Genomic DNA, 20,514 nt, shown 5'->3' with positions numbered 1-20,514 from the left:
CTGAAACATGGAGGTTATGGCGGTGGATGAATAGCACGACAATGGGCCTCAGAATCTCATCACGGTATCTCTGTGCATTGAAATTGCCATCCATATTCCCACCACCACCATGGGGCACTCTGTTCACAACGTTGACATCAGCAACCTGCTCGCCCACACAACGCCATACACTCTGTCTGCCATCTGCCTGGGTACAGTTGAAACCGGGATTAATCCGTAAAGAGCACACTTCTCCAGTGTGCCAGTGACCATCAAAGGTGAGAATTTGCCCACTGTAATCGGTTACAATGCCAAACTGCAGTCTGGTCAAGACCCTGGTGAGGATGACGAGCATGCAGATGAGCTTCCCTAGTTTGTGCAGAAATTCTTCTGTTTTTGCAAACCCATAGTTTCATCAGCTGTCCGGGTGGCTGGTCTCAGATGATACCACAGGTGAATAAGCTGGATGTGGAGGTCCTGGTTTGGAGTGGTTACACGTGGTCTGCGGTTGTGAGGCCAGTTGGATGTACTACCAAATTTTCTAAAACAACGTTGGAGACGGCTTATGGTAGAGAAATTCAAATTTAATTCTCTGGCAACAGCTCTGGTGGATATTTCTTCAGTCTGCATGCCAATTGCACGCTCCCTCAAAACTTGAGACATCTGTGGCATTGTGTTGTGTGACAAAACTGCACATTTTAGAATGGCCTTTTATTGTCCCCAGCACAAGGTGCACCTGTGTAATGATCATGCTGTTTAATCAGCCACACCTGTCAGGTGGGTGAATTATCTTGACAAAGGAGAAATGCTATGATTTAAACAATTTTGTGCAAAACATTTGAGCTAAATAAGATTTTTGTATATATGGAACATTTCTGGGATCTTTTATTTCAGCTCATGAAACCAACCCAGTATCACAGATTATTGTGAACTAGACACTAATTTCTTATTGGAAATTTGTGACAGGCACACAAAAAAAGTATTTTTTTTCCTGTGCAGTACACAATGTTTTATACAGTGCATTTCAATCACAGATAAAGACAGTAGGTTACTTAAGACAGAAACGATAGGAGGTGTCACGAATATTACCGAAGGTGGCTCCCCTTCTTGTTCGGGTGGCGCTCGGCGGTCGTCGTCGCCGGTCTACTAGCTGCCACCGATCCTTTGTTCCGTGTTCGTTTGGTTTTGTCTAATTGTTTGCACCTGTTCATTGTTTGGTTGTTAGGGTGGTGTTATTTAAGTTCGTTGAGCCCGCTTCTGTTTGTGCGGGCTTGTTCTTTTGTATTTTGTGAGAGGTGGAGGGGTTTTGTTGGGTTTTCTCGGTGTCCTGTTATTTTACCTAAGGGTACGATTTGTTTTAATAGTTACGCCTGTGTTGGGTAATACTATTTTGTTCTTTTGATTTTGGACATTAAAGCGTGTTTTTTCCCGCATCCTTTGCTCTCTGCGCCTGACTCCACACCCATTCACTCATTGAGCGTTACAGGAGGATGGTTGGTCGGGGAGGATTGGAGGTTGTATAATGCATATGTCTAGCAACCCAACGTTTCTGTGTTCAAATTTCATCATGGATAACTTTAGCGTTTTTGCTAATTACCTACTGTTCACCTACTTACTAATTTGTTGCTACTTTGCAAATACTTAGTGTTAATTAACCATTCCCCTAACCCAACTCCTAAACCTAACCCCCAGCCTAGATAACGTTAGCCACAACTATTTGGAATTTGTGTAATGTACACATACATTATGAAGAAAGAAAAACGTGTAATACACACAGAAAGTGGGCTTTTTCACGTGCCTGTAATTTGTGTCCATTTCACAATAAACTGTGATAGTGTGTTGCATGGGACCAATACTTTACATGCTGCGTTTATATTTTTGTTCAGTGTAGTTTGAGAAATTATTTGCCTTCTGTAGGTTTAAGAAACATTGCTTGTGCCTTGTAATTCTGTTATTACAAATCCACATATCTTTAAGATATTTTCTCATTTCTCTCCCTCGCAAGGAGGGAGGATAATGTTCAAAGAAGTAATAAGTATACCTACCAATTAGTTATAGTATTTTTACTGATAGTTTATGTATTAGGCGATTAAAACTCATAGTTATGTTACTAATTCTGTAACGGAATTACTGCATTTGAATTTGCTTCAATGGGAAATCATAGTAGTCACAAACAATGTTCCCTCATTTTTTTGGGCACTGAGGAAATTTCAGGTCTGCTGAGTGCAAACGGGAACGTTGTGAAAATGATGTGCAACTTCCAGCGTCCATTTACTGTGAACACTGAGGCTGTACCCGCTTTAAATTACAGTTTTAACAGTGGCAATGTAAGCTACTGTGGCTACTTGAATATAATGTAGGCCCTACCAGAGTGACCTACCATCAAAAACTATGGAAAAATGCATCCCATAACATTTTAACATGGAAATAGCTGTTCTATCATTCAGCCTACAGTAGCAGCTAATGTGTGTTGTTCAATGTTGTGTTGTTTGATGCAAGAAACCAATTTACAAAATAAAATGCATTATTATTCCCATACAATTATTACAGAGAATCAGACAAATTATATACTACCCTCTGCCTATTGGCTACTTAACTTATTCAAGCCTGTCTCAAAATACAACACTACCCCTTTAAGACAATAAAAAAGCTCTTTAACTGACTTGCTTTTCAAAGATGTACATGTTTTGTGCTCTTGTAGGAAGCAATCATTCCCCTATTGTTGACTGCAAATGATCTATAACTGGGCTAATAACTAAAAGTGGCAAAGGATATGAACAAAATGTGCACACGTTGCTGCATACAGCTCTCACTGATTTCAAAACAAGCACATCTACTCACGACTGCTCATGCTGTAAATACAGTCCAGTTCGAAGTAAATGGCACAGATCCATATATGCCAATGGTCTATTTGCATATAGGCCTACTGCAGCTCTGACTTTATGCCGCACCGGTCTGTGTAGAGTACGGGCGGAGTAGTGCGTGTCAATGCAATAGAATCCAACTCCGATGCATTCTGCCTACATCTCTTGCATAGTTTGTTTTGTTGCATTGAAAGTGTCTAATATTGAGTGGATTCGATCACAATTGCCACAGTAAATGGAAACGTTGATAGTGTTAACAGGGAAAAACTCTAGAACAGTGGTCACCAATCTTTTCTGAGTCAAGATCACATTGAGTGAAAATGCAAGCCGAGATTTACAGCTCAGATTTGTTTTTAACATGACTTAAAAAAACGTAAGCCTATGCAACATTGACCACTTAAAAACAGTACTGTAGCAATGAGATTTGTACAGTAAGCTATAAGCCCAATCACAGTATATTGGCTTTGCTTGAATTGCCCTGCCAATGCATTGTTGTTAGGGCCATTTAAAAAAAATCATATTTCAAAATTTGAGGTGGGCTGTATGATCACACCGGTAATAGATCCGTTGTTGTATTACTTCTGAAGCATACATTTAAATAATTCGCTTTTTATTTTACTGGGCTGCCAGTGCCAGTGGTCAGTCTCAGCTGATGGAGGGTCCGCCGCTCTCCCTTTCCTCCCCACTGACATTGATCAAAAAGCTGATGGAGAAACTTGAGTTGCACTGCATTATTTGTGCCTCATGCACAAATTCATGTTGTTACTCCGATGAACAGAAAAAGTGAAATATTTCTCTATTAAAAAAGACCCAAGCCACTAATAATAACAAAAGCCTATAGATCAAATCACATTTATTTATATAGCCCTTCGTACATCAGCTGATATCTCAAAGTGCTGTACAGAAACCCAGCCTAAAACCCCAAACAGCAAGCAATGCAGGTGTAGAAGCACGGTGGCTAGGAAAAACTCCCTAGAAAGGCCAAAACCTAGGAAGAAACCTAGAGAGGAACCAGGCTGTGGGGTGGCCAGTCCTCTTCTGACACTTTCCTACGTTCATTACTGCTGCAGTGCTTGATGAGTGTCTTTAAATCCTCAAGGTCTTTGACCTCTTGAGAACCAAACCACTGATCAAAAAGACACACGTGTTCCCTTGCAAATTCAACATTGCTTTGTGATTCTGTATTTTGTCATTTACGGAACTGTTGTCTCAGAGATCAACTCGTAAGCCTGAAGGATAGACACATTAACAGTGTAATAATCTGAGCTCTGGTCAAGAGATAAAGCGGCGTACACTTTCTCAGCTTTTCCCACAAGAACACTTTGGAGCAGCAGTCAAGTTCTTCCATACCGATCGACAAAACATTTCTGTATGGACCTCGCTTTGTGCATGGGGGCATTGTCATGCTGAAACAGGAAAGGGCCTTCCCCAAACTGTTGCCACAAAGTTGGAAGCACAGAATCGTCTAGAATGTCATTGTATGCTGTAGCGTTAACATTTCCCTACACTGGAACCAAGGGGCCCAGCCCGAACCATCAAAAACAGCCCTAGACCATTATTTCTCCTCCACGGCTGCTCGGCCATGGAAACCAATTTCATGAAGCTTCCTAAGGAGATCTGGAACTCGGTAGTAAGTGTTGCAACTGAGGACAGACGATTTTTACACGCTACACGCTTCAGCACTCGGCGGTCCCATTCTGTGAGCTTGTGTGGCCTACCACTTCATGGCGGAGAAGTTGTTGGTCCTAGATGTTTCCACTTCACAATAATAGCACTTACAGTTGACCGGGGCAGCTCTAGCAGGGCAGAAAGTCACTGAGCTCTTCATTAAGGCCATTCTACTGTCAATGTTTGTCTATAGAGATTGCATGGCTGTGTGCTTGATTTTATATACGTCAGGAACGGGTGTGGCTGGAATAGCCGAATACACTAATTAAAAGGGGTGTCCACATATTTTTGTATATATAGTGTATTTCGCTGCCATTTTAGGAATTTGGCAATCCGCTCAAACCGAGTAAAATATACGTCCAACTCCTTTAAGTTGAAAGGCGATACAAGTCGGCTGTTCTGACCAAGATCAAAATCTGGCGAAGTTGCAAGATGGCTTCACTGGATTCGGAATGCTTCTAGATCCATCTCTCCTAATCTTAATGGCATGCTCACGTTCCTGTTCTTGTTGTCTGGCTGCATGTTCTCTTTCCCTTTCCTTGTGCTCAAGCTTCTGTTTTCTTTTTGCCTTTAGTTCTACCTCTCGCAGTTGCACGTCTATGGGGTGTACTCTACCACCCGTAGGACCCTTTTCATCATCCTTCCCTCTCCGGAAGCATTTCCTCCTCCACCAAAGCAGTATAGACTAACTCTTTGAATACTGCTTTTGAATCGGCTTGTACAACTTTGATGTCACAATGCTTTGCAATGACGAGCAGATTCTTCTTCGTACATTGTTCTAGCATCTTCCATGTAGGGTTTTCCACAAACGCTTCCAACTTAAAGTCCATGGCTTTTTGAACTTTTTTAAATTTATTAGCCTGTGTTCAACTTTTCCACCAAAGCTCTCAGGGTGGATGTCAGTGACAGAAACTCTACCACAAAAGTGTCTTTTGAACACCCTAATATCTGGGCAAAGCAGAGCTTCAGAGTAGATTAGAGCAACTACCATACTCCTGGGCTTGAAGATCTCGGACGAGCCCCTATTTTGAAACCAAAAATTGGGTCTCCAACAGAAAGGGGAACGAACAAAAACCAAAACGAAACAGGTGGGGTTCTAGGAGGGGTTCTGAAAGACAGTCATGGGGTTGTCCACTGAAAGTTGTCTAGCAACAACAACTGGGACCTAAAAGACACTCACCATGAGCGGCCATTAAATTTGCCCAAAAAACGGCAAACTGAATTAAAACCCACACCAAACATAAAGACTGGATGCAAACCAAAAAGTGGAACAAAACGAAAACAGTGAAAATAAAATAAAATATATACACTAAAGGTGTTAACCCTCCACATCTCTCAAGCCATCTGGAGCACTGGGCCAGCACAGGTGAAAACCCTTCTGACTAACGAGATGACAGCCAGCACAGGTGTAACACATACTGATCAACGAGGTGACACCAATTGGTGCGCCCAACGTGCTAAAGTCCAACCTCGAAATATAAATGGAAAAACCAAAGCCTGTAACAACAGTAAAGTACAGAACAACAGAATAGTAAAGTATTGTACAGTAGAGCACATTAGAGAACACAGTACAATGTACTCTACTGTCCTGTACGGTTCTCTTCTGTGATGTCCAAACTTGTGAAACAAGATTTTGTTTGGGGTGGCGGAGCTCATTACAATAATAGCTAGTGTGTAGAATAATACCCAAATATGCAAAATACGGATATTACATATTTCTCTACCTTTGTGTACCTAATGAGGATACATCACTATGAAGCGAATGACATTCATAGCCATAATTATACATTTCTGTATAGTATAGATCAGGGACCCAAGATGTAATTCCATTATCAGATGTAAATCCACTATACCTTCTGTAGTTCAATAACCAAAATAAATGTGTTCAATACTTAGTCAGGTAAACATGAATTAAGGCACTAATATTTCCTCATTATAAAAAACAGCATCAAACAGGTCAAGGTTGTCACTTTTCATCAGTGAAGCATTTTTACAGACACCATCACCATATCATCTACTCTGCCTCATCATACTCATTCTTTCCTCAGTTCACTTCATATAGTTCCCTACTGCATCCAAAACCAACAGAATTAACTACAAACAAACTAGTATTACATTACATGTCACTGTACTCTATACATGGGCCGTGTGCATTTTCTGCTGGTGTGTCCTGAGGTATCTCCCCTCTGAGAACCTCTTCCCGCAGTGCGTACAGGTGAATGGCCTCTCTCCCGTGTGGACCTTCAGGTGCCTCTTCAGCTGATGTTGGTGGGAAAACCTCTTCTCACACTGGGGACAGCTGTAGGGTTTCTCCCCTGTGTGGACCCTCTGGTGCCTCGTCAGGCTGGACGAGTGGGAGAAACTGGCCCGGCACAGGTGGCAGCCGAAAGGTTTCTCCCCCGTGTGCATCCTCTGGTGGATCTCCACCTGTTTGGGGAAACTGAAGACTTTCCCACAGAACGAACACGGGAAGCGCTTCTCTTTGCCACCAGATCTGCTGATAGTGTCACAACTAATGTCATTTGTCAATGGGCTTGTGTAGCTATTTAGTGTTGAGGCACTGGAATTGTCTGAGGTCTGGTTTAACATAAGGGGAGTGTGAGGAGGTCGAATGCCAGGGAGTGTCTGTGTTGTGGCAGGGTCCATGTTCCAGATGATAGATCCTATAGAAGGCAGGCTGAAGGCAGCACCTGTTGGAGGGTTAACCTGAGGCACCATCAGTCTCTCTGAATCACAACTATAGGAGCAGGATGGAGCATCGCTAGCCGTGTCTGTGTCTGTTCTCTCCAGCCGAATACAGACACCTCCCTGTCCCCGCAGACCAAATCTAATCCTCACCCTGGTCTCAGCCAGTCTGTTGTCATTGAGACTATGATCGGTTGTTGTTTTGTGTTCGACTGTCTGTTTCTGGTTGTGGTTAACAGTGTTGTTCACCAGCCCAGAGTTGAGGATGCTGTCCCTTCCACTGACATCCACTATGTCGCCTGTGGTCCTGGCCTGCTCGGTGATGTTGTCCACCGGGCCCTTGGCTGCACCTGTCTTAGAATCCAAGATCGTCGCCCAGTTTCCTCTGTTAGCCTCCAGCCAACCACCTGCAGGAAGAGGTTAGAGAATAGACTTTACAAACATGGCAGAGAATTCTACATATGGAGTTTTTTCAGTCTATTACCTGGTCAAGTTCATACATTATAATGTGTGTTTTTATATGTAAACATAAGTTGTATTGATTTCATTTTATGAATGAACAAAATCAATTATAGACAGGTGCATCACTGTTCCCATTGAAGATCTATTACTGTATCTAGGCTATATCAAATCAAATGTATTTATATAGCCCTTCTTACATCAGTTGATATCTCAAAGTGCTGTACAGAAACCCAGCCAAAAACCCCAAACAGCAAGCAATGCAGGTGTAGAAGCAGGTGTATGTATTTCTCCCTTACCTTGCTCCCCCATCTTTAGTCCACTCAGCAGATCAACACTCTCTGGTCCGTCTTCTATTGTCTCCTCTTTGACCAACAACAGATCAGGCTTCCCATCCTCCATGTCTACTGACTGTAAGAGAAACAGAGTGAGAGGATGTTGGATCAAGAAATCTGATATGAGCACCCTGCTATGGAGCATCAATCTGATTGGGAAATGAGGGACTGCTATGAGTACAATTCAAAACATGTTAGCTGATTTAATACAATACTAATGGTTTAATACTAATTATATGGCAGGGTCCCATACTTAAGACAAAATGAAGACCTGATCTAATATCATTCATACAGTAGTTCACAGTGGGCTCACCTCAGTGAGACTGTATGTGGTCCTGTGCTGCTCAGCTGGTTCCGCTGTGGGTTCAGGAGGAGGTGTAGTCTGGTTGTCCTCCATGACTATGGTCCCCTCAGGGTTCCCCAGACCCTCCTCACACCCCTCCTCCTTCACCAGCAGCACCTCTGGACCCTCCTCCTGGAAGAGACAGGTGATACAGATTACACAGACAATAAACACACTTTCAACATGGAGTGTTTACCCATCCCCACTATGTTTGAGTCCTATACTGTAGTTACGTAATTACTTCATTGTTGTTAAACCCATCATGGTGGACATAAATATGATATGATGTTGTGGGTAAAAAATAAGCTATGATAAGTCAAAAGTCATCAGACAAACCTGACTAAACTATTTTGACGTGTACAGTAGGTTTGTTAGTGTGTGGGTATGTGTAGCTACAGTAAGCTCCAAATATATTGGGACAGTGACACATTTTTTTGGGGGGGGGGTATGATATTTGTGCTTCTCTAACCTTCTCACTTTTTGTGCCATTACTTTTGGTCCCCTAAAATGGGGAGACTATGTACAAAAAATGTTGTAATTTCTAAAAGGTTCACCCGATATGGATTAAAAATACCCTCAGTTTAAAACGGGCAGTCTGTACTTTAACCTCATAGTCATTGTATAATTTATAATCGAAAGTGCTCAAGTACAGAGCCAAAACAAAACAAAAATTGCCACTGTCCCAATATGGAGCTCACTGTGTATATAGTTATAAAGCGCTGTTGGGTATATGCAAAATAGGGTGGTATCAGATGTAATATACAAAAGAGAGTCTCAATGAAAGTCTTAGAAAGTCTAGTGTTTATTAAACATAAACAAGTTTAAATACACCATATGAAAACCACGTCTAAACTACAAATCTGCTTGATAAACTACATGAATTTTCTCATTAAAAGTGTCTTGGCAAAGAAATGAAGTAGTTGAATGGAAGTTATGAAATAAGCATTTGGGAACCTCATTTACAGTGCCTTCAGAAAGTATTCATACCCCTTGACTTATTCCACATTTTGTTGTGTTACAAAGTAGGATTAAAATGGATTAAATTGAAAAGAAAAATGTCAACGATCTACACAAAATACTCTGTCAAAGTAGAAGAAAAATTCTAGCAGTAGGAAAAATAAAACACTAATATATCATAATTAGATAGGTATGTAACCCCCTGAGTCAATACATGTTAGAATCCCCTTTGGCAGTTTTGAGCCTTTTCGGGTAAGTCTAAGAGCTTTCCACACCTGGATTAACCAACAATTGGCCATTAGTCTCTTCAAAATTCTTCACATTTTTTGAAGCTGTGGGCCAGAAGAGAAAATAACTTGACCCGGCCATGAAAGCTGCCAAAGCGTGTGGGTACATTGCTTACATCCGCTATGACAAGCTTATTGTCCACCCGCAGCAAACACACACACACACACACAACTGATTAATGGACTGCTGAATGTTTGTTTTTTCTCTTACTCTTTTCTATATTATGTCTGTCTCTGAGAGGCTACCCAGGAAAGAAATGACTCATTATTATATGTAGCCTTAGAAATAAGGTTAATGAAATCAATAACTTGCTAACATCAGATAGCATTCATATATTAGCAATTTCTGAGACTCACTTAGATAATTCCTTTGATGATACAGCAGTAGCAATTACAAGGATATAACATCCATAGAAGAGACATACATGCTTATGGGGGAGGTGTTGCTATATACAGTGCCTTCAGAAAGTATTCAGAACCCTTGATTTTTTACACATTGTTACGTTACAGGCTTATTCTAAAATATATATTTTTTACGATACCAGATCTCACAATACCCCATAATGACAAACCGACAACAGGTTTAGACATTTTTTCAAAATTATTTTTATTTCTATTTATATAAGTATTTAGACCTTTTGCTATGAGACTTGAAATTGGACTCAGGTGCATCCTGTTTCCATTGATCATCCTTGAGATGTTTCTACAACTTGATTGGTGTCCACCTGTGGTAAATTCAATTGATTGGACATGATTTGGAAAGGCACACACCTGTCTATATAAGGTCCCACAGTTGACAGTGCCTGTCAGAGCAAAAACCATGAGGTTGAAGGAACAATCTGGGGAAGGTTACAAAAACATTTCTGCGACATTGAAGGTCCCCAAGAACACATTGGGCTCCGTCATTCTTAAATGGAAGAAGTTTGGAACCACCAAGACTCAAGCTGAGCAATCGAGGGAGAAGGGCCTCTAAAGGAGTTTCAGAGTTCCTCTGTGGAGATGGGAGAACCTTCCAGAAGGACAACCATCTCTGCAGCACTCCACCAATCAGGCCTTTATGGTAGATTGTCCAGACGGAAGCCACTCCTCAGTGAAAGGCACATGACAGCCCGCTTGGAGTTTGCCAAAAGGCACCTAAAGGACTCTGACCATGAGAAACAAGATTCTCTGGTCTGATGAAACAAAGATGGAACTCTCTGGCCTGAATGCCAAGCGTCACGTTTGGAGGAAACCTGGCACCATCCCTACGGTGAAGCATGGTGGTGGCAGCATCATGCTGTGGGGATGTTTTCAGCGGCAGGCACTGGGAAAGATGAACAGAGCAAAGTACAGGGAGATCCTTGATGAAAACCTGCTCAGGACCTCAGACTGGGGCGAAGGTTCACCTTCCAACAGGACAACGACCCTAAGTACACAGCCAAGACAACGCAGGAGTGGCTTCGTTTACAAGTCTCTGAATGTCCTTGAGTGGCCCAGCCAGAGCCCGGACTTGAATCCGATCTAACATCTCTGGAGAGACCTGAAAATAGCTGTGCAGCGACACTCCCCATCCAACCCGACAGAGCTTGAGAGGATCTGCAGAGAAGAATGGGAGAAATTCCCCAAATACAGGTGTTCCAAGCTTGTAGCGTCAAACCCAAAATGACTCGAGGCTGTAATCGCTGCCAAAGCTGCTTCAACAAAGTACTGAGTAAAGGGTCTGAATACTTATATAAATGTGATATTTCAGAGTGAGCAAAGCTGTCATGGGTAGCTACTTTGAACAATCTAAAATATATTTCGTTTTGTTTAACTTTTTTGGTTACTACATGATTCCATTTATGTCTTCACTATTATTCTACAATGTAGAAAATAGTAAAAATAAAGAAAAATAAAGAAAAACCCTTGAATGAGTAGGTGTGTCCAAACTTTGGACAGGTACTTTTTTTGATGTGTACTCATTACGTCTGCTGTTTTTGGTCGACACAAGACAGTTCAATGGAAACGCACCGCAATAGACAACTGTCACATCTATTTTCTACGCTAACTTTCTAAATGTCAATGAAAAACCTCTGGACAAACGAAAACATAGTTAATGAGTTGAATCAGCTGTTTTTTTGTCTGGGGCTACAACAAAAATGTGTGCTGTTGGGGGTACTCGAGGACTGGAGTTGGGAACCACTGGCCTACACAGTTCAAATACATTTTGTTAGGCTTATATATGCCTTATACACTGAGTGTGCAAGGCATTAGGAATACCTTCCTAATATTGAGTTACACCCCTTTTTGCCATCAGAACATCCTCAATTCGTTGGGGCATTGACTCAACGGTCTCCAGTGCTTCCAGAGTTGTGTCAAGTTGGCTGGATGTCCTTCGGGTGGTGGACCATTCTTGATACACACGGGAAATAGCAGCGTTGCAGTTCTTGACACACTCAAACCGGTGTGCCTGGCACTTACTTACATACCCTGTATAAAGGCACTTAAATATTTTGTCCCTCTGAATGGCACACATACACAATTAATGTCTCAATTGTCTCAAGGCTTAACAAAAAATATTATTTAACCTGTCTCCTGCCCTTCATCTGCACTGATTTAAGTGGAGTTAACCAATGACATGAATAAGGGATCATACTGTAGGTTTCACCTGGATTCATGGAAAGAGCAGTTGTTCCTAATGTTTTGTACACTCAGTGTATATTTTACAATGTCTGGAAGCAACATTCCTTGCGAATATTCAACACTGAAATATGTTACTCCAGTAATTCTAAATGCAACTGTGGATCTTTTGACAATTCATCTGTCTTTAATGCAGGGTTTGATCTAAACGTCAGAAGCAATCGAGTTGGAATAGTTACTTTCAATGGAATGGTTTTCTGCTGGTGTATCCTGAGGTAGCTCCTCTCTAAGAACCTCTTCCTGCAGTGCGAACCACCTTTCTCCTGTGTGGACCTTCAGGTGCATCTTCAGCTGGCTGCTGGCGGTAGAATCTCTTCTCACACTGGGCTCAGCTGTATCATTTCTCCCCTGTATGGACCCTCTGGTGTCTCTTCAGGTTGCCAGCATGGGCAAAGCGCATGTTACACTGGGTACAGCTGAAGGGTTTCTCCCCTGTGTGGACCCTCTGGTGCCTCTTCAGGTCACCAGCCTGGGCGAAGCGAATGTGACATTGGGTACAGCTGTAGGGTTTCTCACCTGTGTGGACCCTCTGGTGGATCTCCACCTTCTGGGGGCAGCTGAAGCCTTTGTTACAGAACATGCAGAGGAACCGTTTCTCTTTACTTTTGCCTGATGTTGCTCCCCCTCCCCGAGCCTGGGCTCTGACCCTGTCGTTTGAATTCAATACCTGATCGAAAAGGACATGGCTGTGTGAATCGGAAGACCCCATTGACGTGGACACTGGGTCGCAATCCCTGAACGCATGTAAAGGGGAGTGGGTCCCAACATTTAGATTGGTCTCTAAGCTTTCCCTGTAGTCTAAGAAATCACTGCTGTTGCCCTGCGAGTGTCCTTCTCCTAAGTGAGTCTGGTCTGCATTCCATGTCAGAGGAACGTCATCCTCCACTTTCACAGTCACCTCATCTACGACCAGACCCTCCCCTTTCTTATCTAGGTGCCCTTCAGAGTATACACTACTACTGTACTGGTTCCAGTCCCCTCTCATTGGATTAGTCTGTGTATCTAAGCCCACAGGCATGTCACCAGGTATCATCTGTGTCTCTGTAGCGTATGAACAGGACGGATCATTGACAGTCTGTAACACGTCACCGGAGTCCTGATGGGACAGAACCGTCGTCAGGTTACCGTGAAGTAAATACTCTGAGTGGGGAGCAGGACAGCCCAGTCGCCCCAGCACCATTGAAGTCTTGGGGCATGTCTCTGTCTTGAAGATGGTGTTCGACGTTCCACTGACCTCCGTGATGCTGCTGGGCTGCGCTGGGGCGGTGGTGGGGTCCTCCGTGGTTACAGGGGGCACTCCAGCCGCTGCAGTCTGGCTGTCTCTGCTGTGCCGTGGGTTCTCTTCTCCTTCAGCCATCTCCTGCTTAACCCCAGGACCTGCAGCCTCCGCATCTGCAGACTAACACAAGAAAAGAGAAGGTTATTACCGGTACATGAGTTGAATAACAATGTCATAGGGAAGTCTCACGAGATAAATGAGGATGTAGAGGTACAGTGCATTCCAAAAGTATTCAGACACCTTCACTTTGTTGTTCGAGCCTTATTCTAAATTCTTCATCAATCTACTCACAAAACTCCATAATGACTAAATGAAAACAGGTTTAGACATTTTTGCAAATGTATTAAAAATAAAACAGAAATATTATTGATTAATATTATATGTTATTTTTCTATAAAGCAATTGAGGGCAGGTGCATCCTGGTTCCACTGATCATCCTTGAGATGTTTCTACAACTTAATTGGAGTCCACTTGTGGTAAATTCAATTGATTGGACATGATTTGGAAAGGCACTCACCTGTCTATATAAGGTTCCACAGTTGACAGTGCATGCCAGAGCAAAAACCGAGCAATGAGGTTGAAGGAATTGTCCGTAGAGCGCTGAGACAGGATTGTCAAGGCACGTATCTGGGGAAGGATGCCAAAACAATTTTGCAGCATTGAAGGTCCCCAAGAACACAGTGGCCTTAATCATTCTTAAATGGAAGAGTTTGTAACCACCAAGACTCTTCCTAGAGCTGGCCACCCAGCCAAACCGTGCAATCGAGAGAGAAGGGCCGTGGTCAGGGAGGTGACCAAGAACCCTGGGGTCCCTGTGACAGAGCTCCAGAGTTCCTCTGTGGAGATGGGAGAACCTTCCAGAAGGACAACAATCTCTGTAGCATTCCACCAATCAGGCCTTTAAGGTAGAGTGGCCAGACGGAAGCCACTCCTCAGTAAAAGGCGCATGACCGCCCGCTTGGAGTTTGACAAAAGGCACCTAAAGGACTCTCAGACCATGAGAAACAAGATTCCCAGGTCTGATGGAACCAAGACTGAACTCTTTGGCCTGAATGCCAAGCATCACATCTGGAGGAAACCAGGCACCGCTCATCACCTGGTTAATACCATCCTATGGTGAAGCATGTTGGTGGCAGAATCATGCTGTGGGGATGTTTCTCAGCGGCAGGAACTGGGAGAATAGTCAGGATTGAGGGAAAGAACCTCAGACTGGGGCGAAGGTTCACCTTCCAACAGGACAACGACCCTAAGCACACAGCCAAGACAACACAGGAGTGGCTTCGGGACAAGTCTCTAAATATCCTTGAGTGGCCCAGCCAGAGCCTGGACTTGAACCCTATTGAACATCTCTGGAGAGACCTGAAAATAGCTGTGCAGCAACGATCCCCATCTAACCTGACAGAGCTTAAGAGGATCTGCAGAGAAGAATGGGAGAAACTCTCCAAATACAGGTGTGCCAAGCTTGTAGCGTCATACCCAAGAAGACTCGCTGTAATCGCTGCCAAAGGTGCTTCAACAAAGTACTGAGTAAAGGGTCTGAATACTTACGTAAATGTGATATTTCAATTTATTTTTTAGACATTGAGAGAAAAATTTAAAATGCTGTTTTTTCTTTGCCATTATGGGGTATTGTGTGTAGATTGATGATGGGAAAAAATGGTTTTAAACAATTTCAGAATAAGACTAACGTAACAAAATGTAGAAGAAACGGGGTCTAAATACTTTCCAAATCCACTGTAAGCAAGTGAATAGCTGAAGAGGAGCCTTTCGGAAATAAACAGGCCACATTTGATTTACAAAGTAACAAAAACATTTTATGCAATACTATTATACTAACCTCTATTATGATAATGTGCTGGGTTGAGGTTCCACTCCCTTCATCAACTGTGATTGGTTGGTCATCTCTCCATGTATTGTGTCCAGCTGGCTTCACAAAGCTTCTGTGGCCTCCAGTGAGATGTCCTTCACCTGAGAGTGATTGGGGGAATAGAGGTGGTTAGGTACACTATTGACAGTTTTGACATTGTATGTAAGGTAACACTTCTCATAACTTCTTGATATACTATTTATAGATCGATTGATTATGTTCCATGCATCATATTGTTTTCAATGAGTAAATAATAGGAAATGTTGTAAATCAAGAATCTGGTTAAAATATGATAGTGTCTTAGTTATCTTGAACAAAGGAATCAGGGGAATTACTCCATGCAATCCAAAAACTGACCAACACCCAATTTTGGGCAACCATATGTACTTAACACATGTAAATCCACACGTGCGCTGAGGGGAACAGGGCGCTAAGCCTGGCAGTCTTGGCCTTCTGCTAAATGTACCTCTTGCTATTCCTCTGTACTGGTCGAGAATCTTGACACTTCTTGGACGACTTGCGAGGACGCGCTCTCGCATTGTCCTCTCTGCGCGCTCCCGTGCCATCTTCAGTTCCAGTAGCTGTAGTTTCCTCCGCAATGTCCTGTTTTCTTTCTGGCTTTGAGAAATTTCCAAACGAAACACTGCATAGTCGTCGTCTACGAGTTTACAGATCTCTGACACGGCTGCATTCGCTAGCACCTCCATGACGGATGCTATTTGAGTGTGGAAAACCATACAGTTAGCCATTGTAAGCAGCTAGCTAGCGTTGCCTAAATAACATATATCAACCAAGTCCTATCTCCAACGCGAATTTAAAAACGCTAACGTGGAAATTGTAATCGGACACTGGGGTTTGGGCAAAAGTCCGACCAAAGGCAATACAAAACTCTGGTCCAGAAACTGTGACACAGGCAAGAAGAACTAAGTACTTCCGAGTCACGGATTTTGGGAATTCTTCTGAATAAGAGTCCTGTACACTTTGCAAATGAATAATTGTGCCAAAACAATGGAAAATGTCCACAATTATCTATATATTTTATACTAGTTATCATAGAAAGAATCATTTAAAGTATTTCTATGTGATTTATTTGTTTTATTTTTTAAAGCCTAAATGGTCAACAATGTTTTTTGTGTGTGTAATCCTATCATTTATTGGACTGTACCACAGGAGGTTAAGGCACCTTAATTGGGGAGGACGGGCTCATATTAAGGCTGGAGTGGAATGTTATCAAATACATCAAACACATGGTTTGATGTGGGATAGAGTTCCATCGAGTCATGGCTCTATGTAGTACTGTGTGCCTCCCATAGTCTGTTCTGAACTTGAGGACTGTGAAGAGACCTCTGGTGGCATGTCTTGCGGGGTATGCATGTTTGTCCAAGCTGTGTGCAAGTAGTTCAAACAGACAGCTCAGTACATTCAACATGTCAAAACCTCTCACAAAGACAAGTAGTGATGAAGTCAATATCTCCTCCACTTTGGGCCAGGAGAGATTTACATGTGTAGCCGATGTGAAATGTCTAGCTAGTTAGCGGTGGTGCGCGCTAGTGGCGTTTCAATCGGTGACATCACTTGCTCTGAGACCTTGAAGTAGTGGTTTCCCTTGCTCTGCAACGGCCACGGCTTTTGTGGAGCGATGGGTAACGATGCTTCGAGGGTGACTGTTGACGTGCGCAGAGCGTCCCTGGTTCGCGCCCAGGTCGGGGCGAGGGGACGGACGGAAAGTCTATACTGTTACATTGATGCTGTTGACCCGGATCACTGGTTGCTGCGGAAAAAGGAGGAGGTCAAAAGGGGGGTGAGTGTAGCCGATGTGAAAGGGCTACTAGTTAGCGGTGGTGCGCGCTAGTGGCGTTTCAATCGGTGACGTCACTTGCTCTGAGACCTTGAAGTAGTGGTTCCCCTTGCTCTGCAAGGGCCGCGGCTTTTGGGGAGCGATGGGTAACGATGCTTTGAGGGTGACTGTTGACGTGTGCAGAGCGTCCCTGATTCGCGCCCAGATCGGGGGACGGATGTAAAGTCTATACTGTTACACATGCATATTATTAATATTAGCTCTCTGTACATCCAAGGGCCAGCCGTGCTGCCCTGTTCTGAGACTATTGCATTTTTCCTGAGTCCCTCTTTGTGGCACCTGATCACACGACTGAACAGTAGTCCAGGTGCAACAAAACTAGAGCCTGTAGGACCTGCCTTGTTGATAGTGCTGTTAAGAAGTCAGAGGAGCGCTTTATTATGTACAGACTTCTCCCCATCTTAACTACTGTTGTATCAATATGGTTTTGACCATGACAGTGTTACTCCAAGCAGTTTAGTTTTGGAAATATTTAGGACTAACTTATTCCTTGCCACCCATTCTGAAACTAACTGTAGATCTTTGTTAAGTGTTGCAGTCATTTCAGTTGTTGTAGTAGTTGACGTGTATAGTGTTGAGTCATCCACATACATAGACACACTGGCCTTACCCAAAGCCAATGGTATGTTATTAGTAAAGTTATTTTTTAAGTAAGGGGCCAAGGGGAATTCTACCTGGATTATGTTTGAGAGGCTTCCATTAAAGAACACCCTCTGCGTTCTGTTAGACAGGTAACTCTATCCACAATATAGCAGGGGGTGTAGGGCCATAACACATATGTTTTTCCAGCAGCAGACTATGATCGATAATGTAAAAAGCTACACTGAAATCTAACAAAACAGCTCCCACAATCTCTTTATCATCATTTTCTCTCAGCCAATCATCAGTCATTTCTGTAAGTGCTGTGCTTATTGAATGTCCTTCCCTATAAGCATGCTGAAAGTCTGTTGTAAATTTGTTTACTGTAAAATAGCATTGTATCTGGTCAAACGCAATTTTTTCTAAAAGTTTACTAAGGGTTGGTAACAGGCTGATTGCTCGGCTATATGAGCCAGGAAAGGGGGCTTTACTATTCTTAGGTAGTGGAATGACTTTAGCTTCCCTCCAGGCCTGAAGACACACACATTCTAGTAGGCTTCAATTTAAGATATAGCAAAGATGAGTGGTAATATTGTCCCCTTTTATCCTCAGTAATTTTCCATCCAAGTTGTCAGACCTGGGTGGCTTGTCATTGTTGATAGACAACAATAATAATATTTTCACCTCTTCCACACTCACTTTACAGAATTCAAAATTACAATGGTTGTCCTTCATAATTTGGTCATATATACTTGGATGTGTAGTGTCAGCATTTGTTGCTGGCATGTCATGCTTAAGTTTGCTAATCTTGCCAATGGAAAAAAAATCATTAAATTAGTTTGCAATATCAGTGGGTTTTGTGGTGAATGAGCCATCTGATTTAATGAATGATTGAGCTGAGTATGCCTTTTTGCCGAAATTTCATTTAAGGTGCTCCAAAGCTTTTTTACTATCATTCTTTGTCATTTATCTTTGTTTCATAGTGTAGTACAATGCAATATGTATGTTCAATATGAAAATCCTACTGCATTTAAACTGATAGGCCAGAATTTGGCTGTAAAATGAGCAGTGATGCTTCTCGCGTTGTAAACTCAGTGGATTTGGAAAGTAGAAGTGCTTCTGAGTAGAATGGACCCCACCTTTTAGGTGGTACAGGCAATTAACATAATAACTATCTAGTAATCATGCTGTTAACAATAATGTCAATGCTATGACATTATTTATGCAATTATGGCGATTCACTTTTTTCCTTGTTTGATATTATTAAACAATTCTAAGTCTGCTAACATTTTCTCATAAAATTTTACGAATTTCAACCATTATAATTTTTTAACCATCTTCATTGCAGGACTTTTATTTTGAAGGGAAATTGCCGAGGTCACAGCCTTTTTCTTGCATGTTCTTACTGGCAGAATGGAGGTTAGAGAAAGGATTTTATAGGCGTAGACCTTGCGAGCTTGTAGTCCTAAAAACCACAGATGATTTAGCATTTTCTACCTCTTCTTCGTTAGGAGATCCTTCACATTTTGTTCAATGAGATCATATCAGTCAGTTAACATGACCTTTATGAATTATGAAGCCTTTATGTGGTTGTTTTGATTATATAAATGCTTCCAAATTCACAAAGTATGGTTAGCTGATGAAGATTATCTCATAGAACAAAACGTATAAATTCTCCTGAAACTGTGTTTACCACAGACCTTTATTTTCGGTGATATTATCAACAACAAAAAATCATTAATTTCCCCATAGGCTTTGGCCAAAGAGCCATGGCGGAGTTAGCCTCCGTTAGTGCATACAAAAAGACGCCATTACTATTGCGCTCAATTGGTTGGCGTCACAACTCAAAGTGTGGCTAAATGAAAAGGGTATGCGGGCTGTTCTTTGAAAAACGGTACTGTTTATTACATTACACATAAAAAAATTCACGATCAGTATCTTTCAGAGCAGACTTGCTTAGAACAATTTCCGTAACTAACCACGTTTCCATCCAACCATTTCATGCGGATGAATTACCTGACGCAGGCAAAACGTTACGACAGGCTGATGTTAAAAAAATAATAATAATACGAAGACAAATTATTCATTCGACATGTTTGGATCTTTCTGTATCGGTCAAATGTATTATGCAATAAATGGCGGTGGAAACGCATTCATGCGCAAATATTGCTCTATTAACCATAACTTCGAAGTAAACTTTGAGTCATGCTATGATATGTAGTGTGGTCCTTCCACTACGACTCAGTGCATGCAGTTTATTATGTTACAGATTAATTTTTATGATGAATTTCACAGGGTGGTGTAGGTGCAAAGTGATGAGCTTGACGCACCTTTCCAATAAATATCAAGGGTCTTATTCTGGTGACATGATGATCGATGCTTGGCTGCCGTTTGGCAAATAATATCGCTCATATCCATAATAATCTCATAATGAAGGTTGCCTACGGGCACTGTATCTCCGAGTTTGTTGGCAAGAGCGCATGTGCCAAGAACAGAGTAGGCACATTTGCTTTTTAACCAGGGTTGGGAAGTAACGGATTACAAAAAAAACGGTAGCTGTAATCTTTTACTTTACCAGCAAAAAATATTGTAATCAGATTACAGAGGCGGGCGGACAATTTCGTTGTTTCATCTGTGGATTATCCTTGCATATTATCAAGATATCAAAGTGTCACCAACAAAAAGGTAAACAGAGC

The 20,514-nt window shown here is 42.2% G+C and overlaps 1 protein-coding gene across 1 annotated transcript; it reads right to left on the bottom strand.

Moving 5' to 3' along the window:
- Positions 1 to 3,680: 3,680 nt before the first annotated feature.
- On the bottom strand, positions 3,681 to 16,433 carry LOC115137449 (zinc finger protein 252-like). Its single transcript, XM_065024861.1, has 6 exons — positions 15,848 to 16,433; positions 15,352 to 15,482; positions 13,470 to 13,634; positions 8,304 to 8,465; positions 7,955 to 8,066; positions 3,681 to 7,603 (listed from the first exon to the last, which is right to left on the bottom strand). The coding sequence occupies exons 1-6, from the start codon at positions 16,128 to 16,130 to the stop codon at positions 6,645 to 6,647; spliced, it is 1,812 nt and encodes a 603-aa protein (XP_064880933.1). The 5' UTR covers positions 16,131 to 16,433; the 3' UTR covers positions 3,681 to 6,644.
- Positions 16,434 to 20,514: the final 4,081 nt, after the last annotated feature.

This window comes from Oncorhynchus nerka, linkage group LG11, assembly GCF_034236695.1.
Source record: "Oncorhynchus nerka isolate Pitt River linkage group LG11, Oner_Uvic_2.0, whole genome shotgun sequence".
NCBI lineage: Eukaryota > Metazoa > Chordata > Actinopteri > Salmoniformes > Salmonidae > Oncorhynchus > Oncorhynchus nerka.
This window is presented reverse-complemented; position numbering and strand designations above follow the sequence as displayed.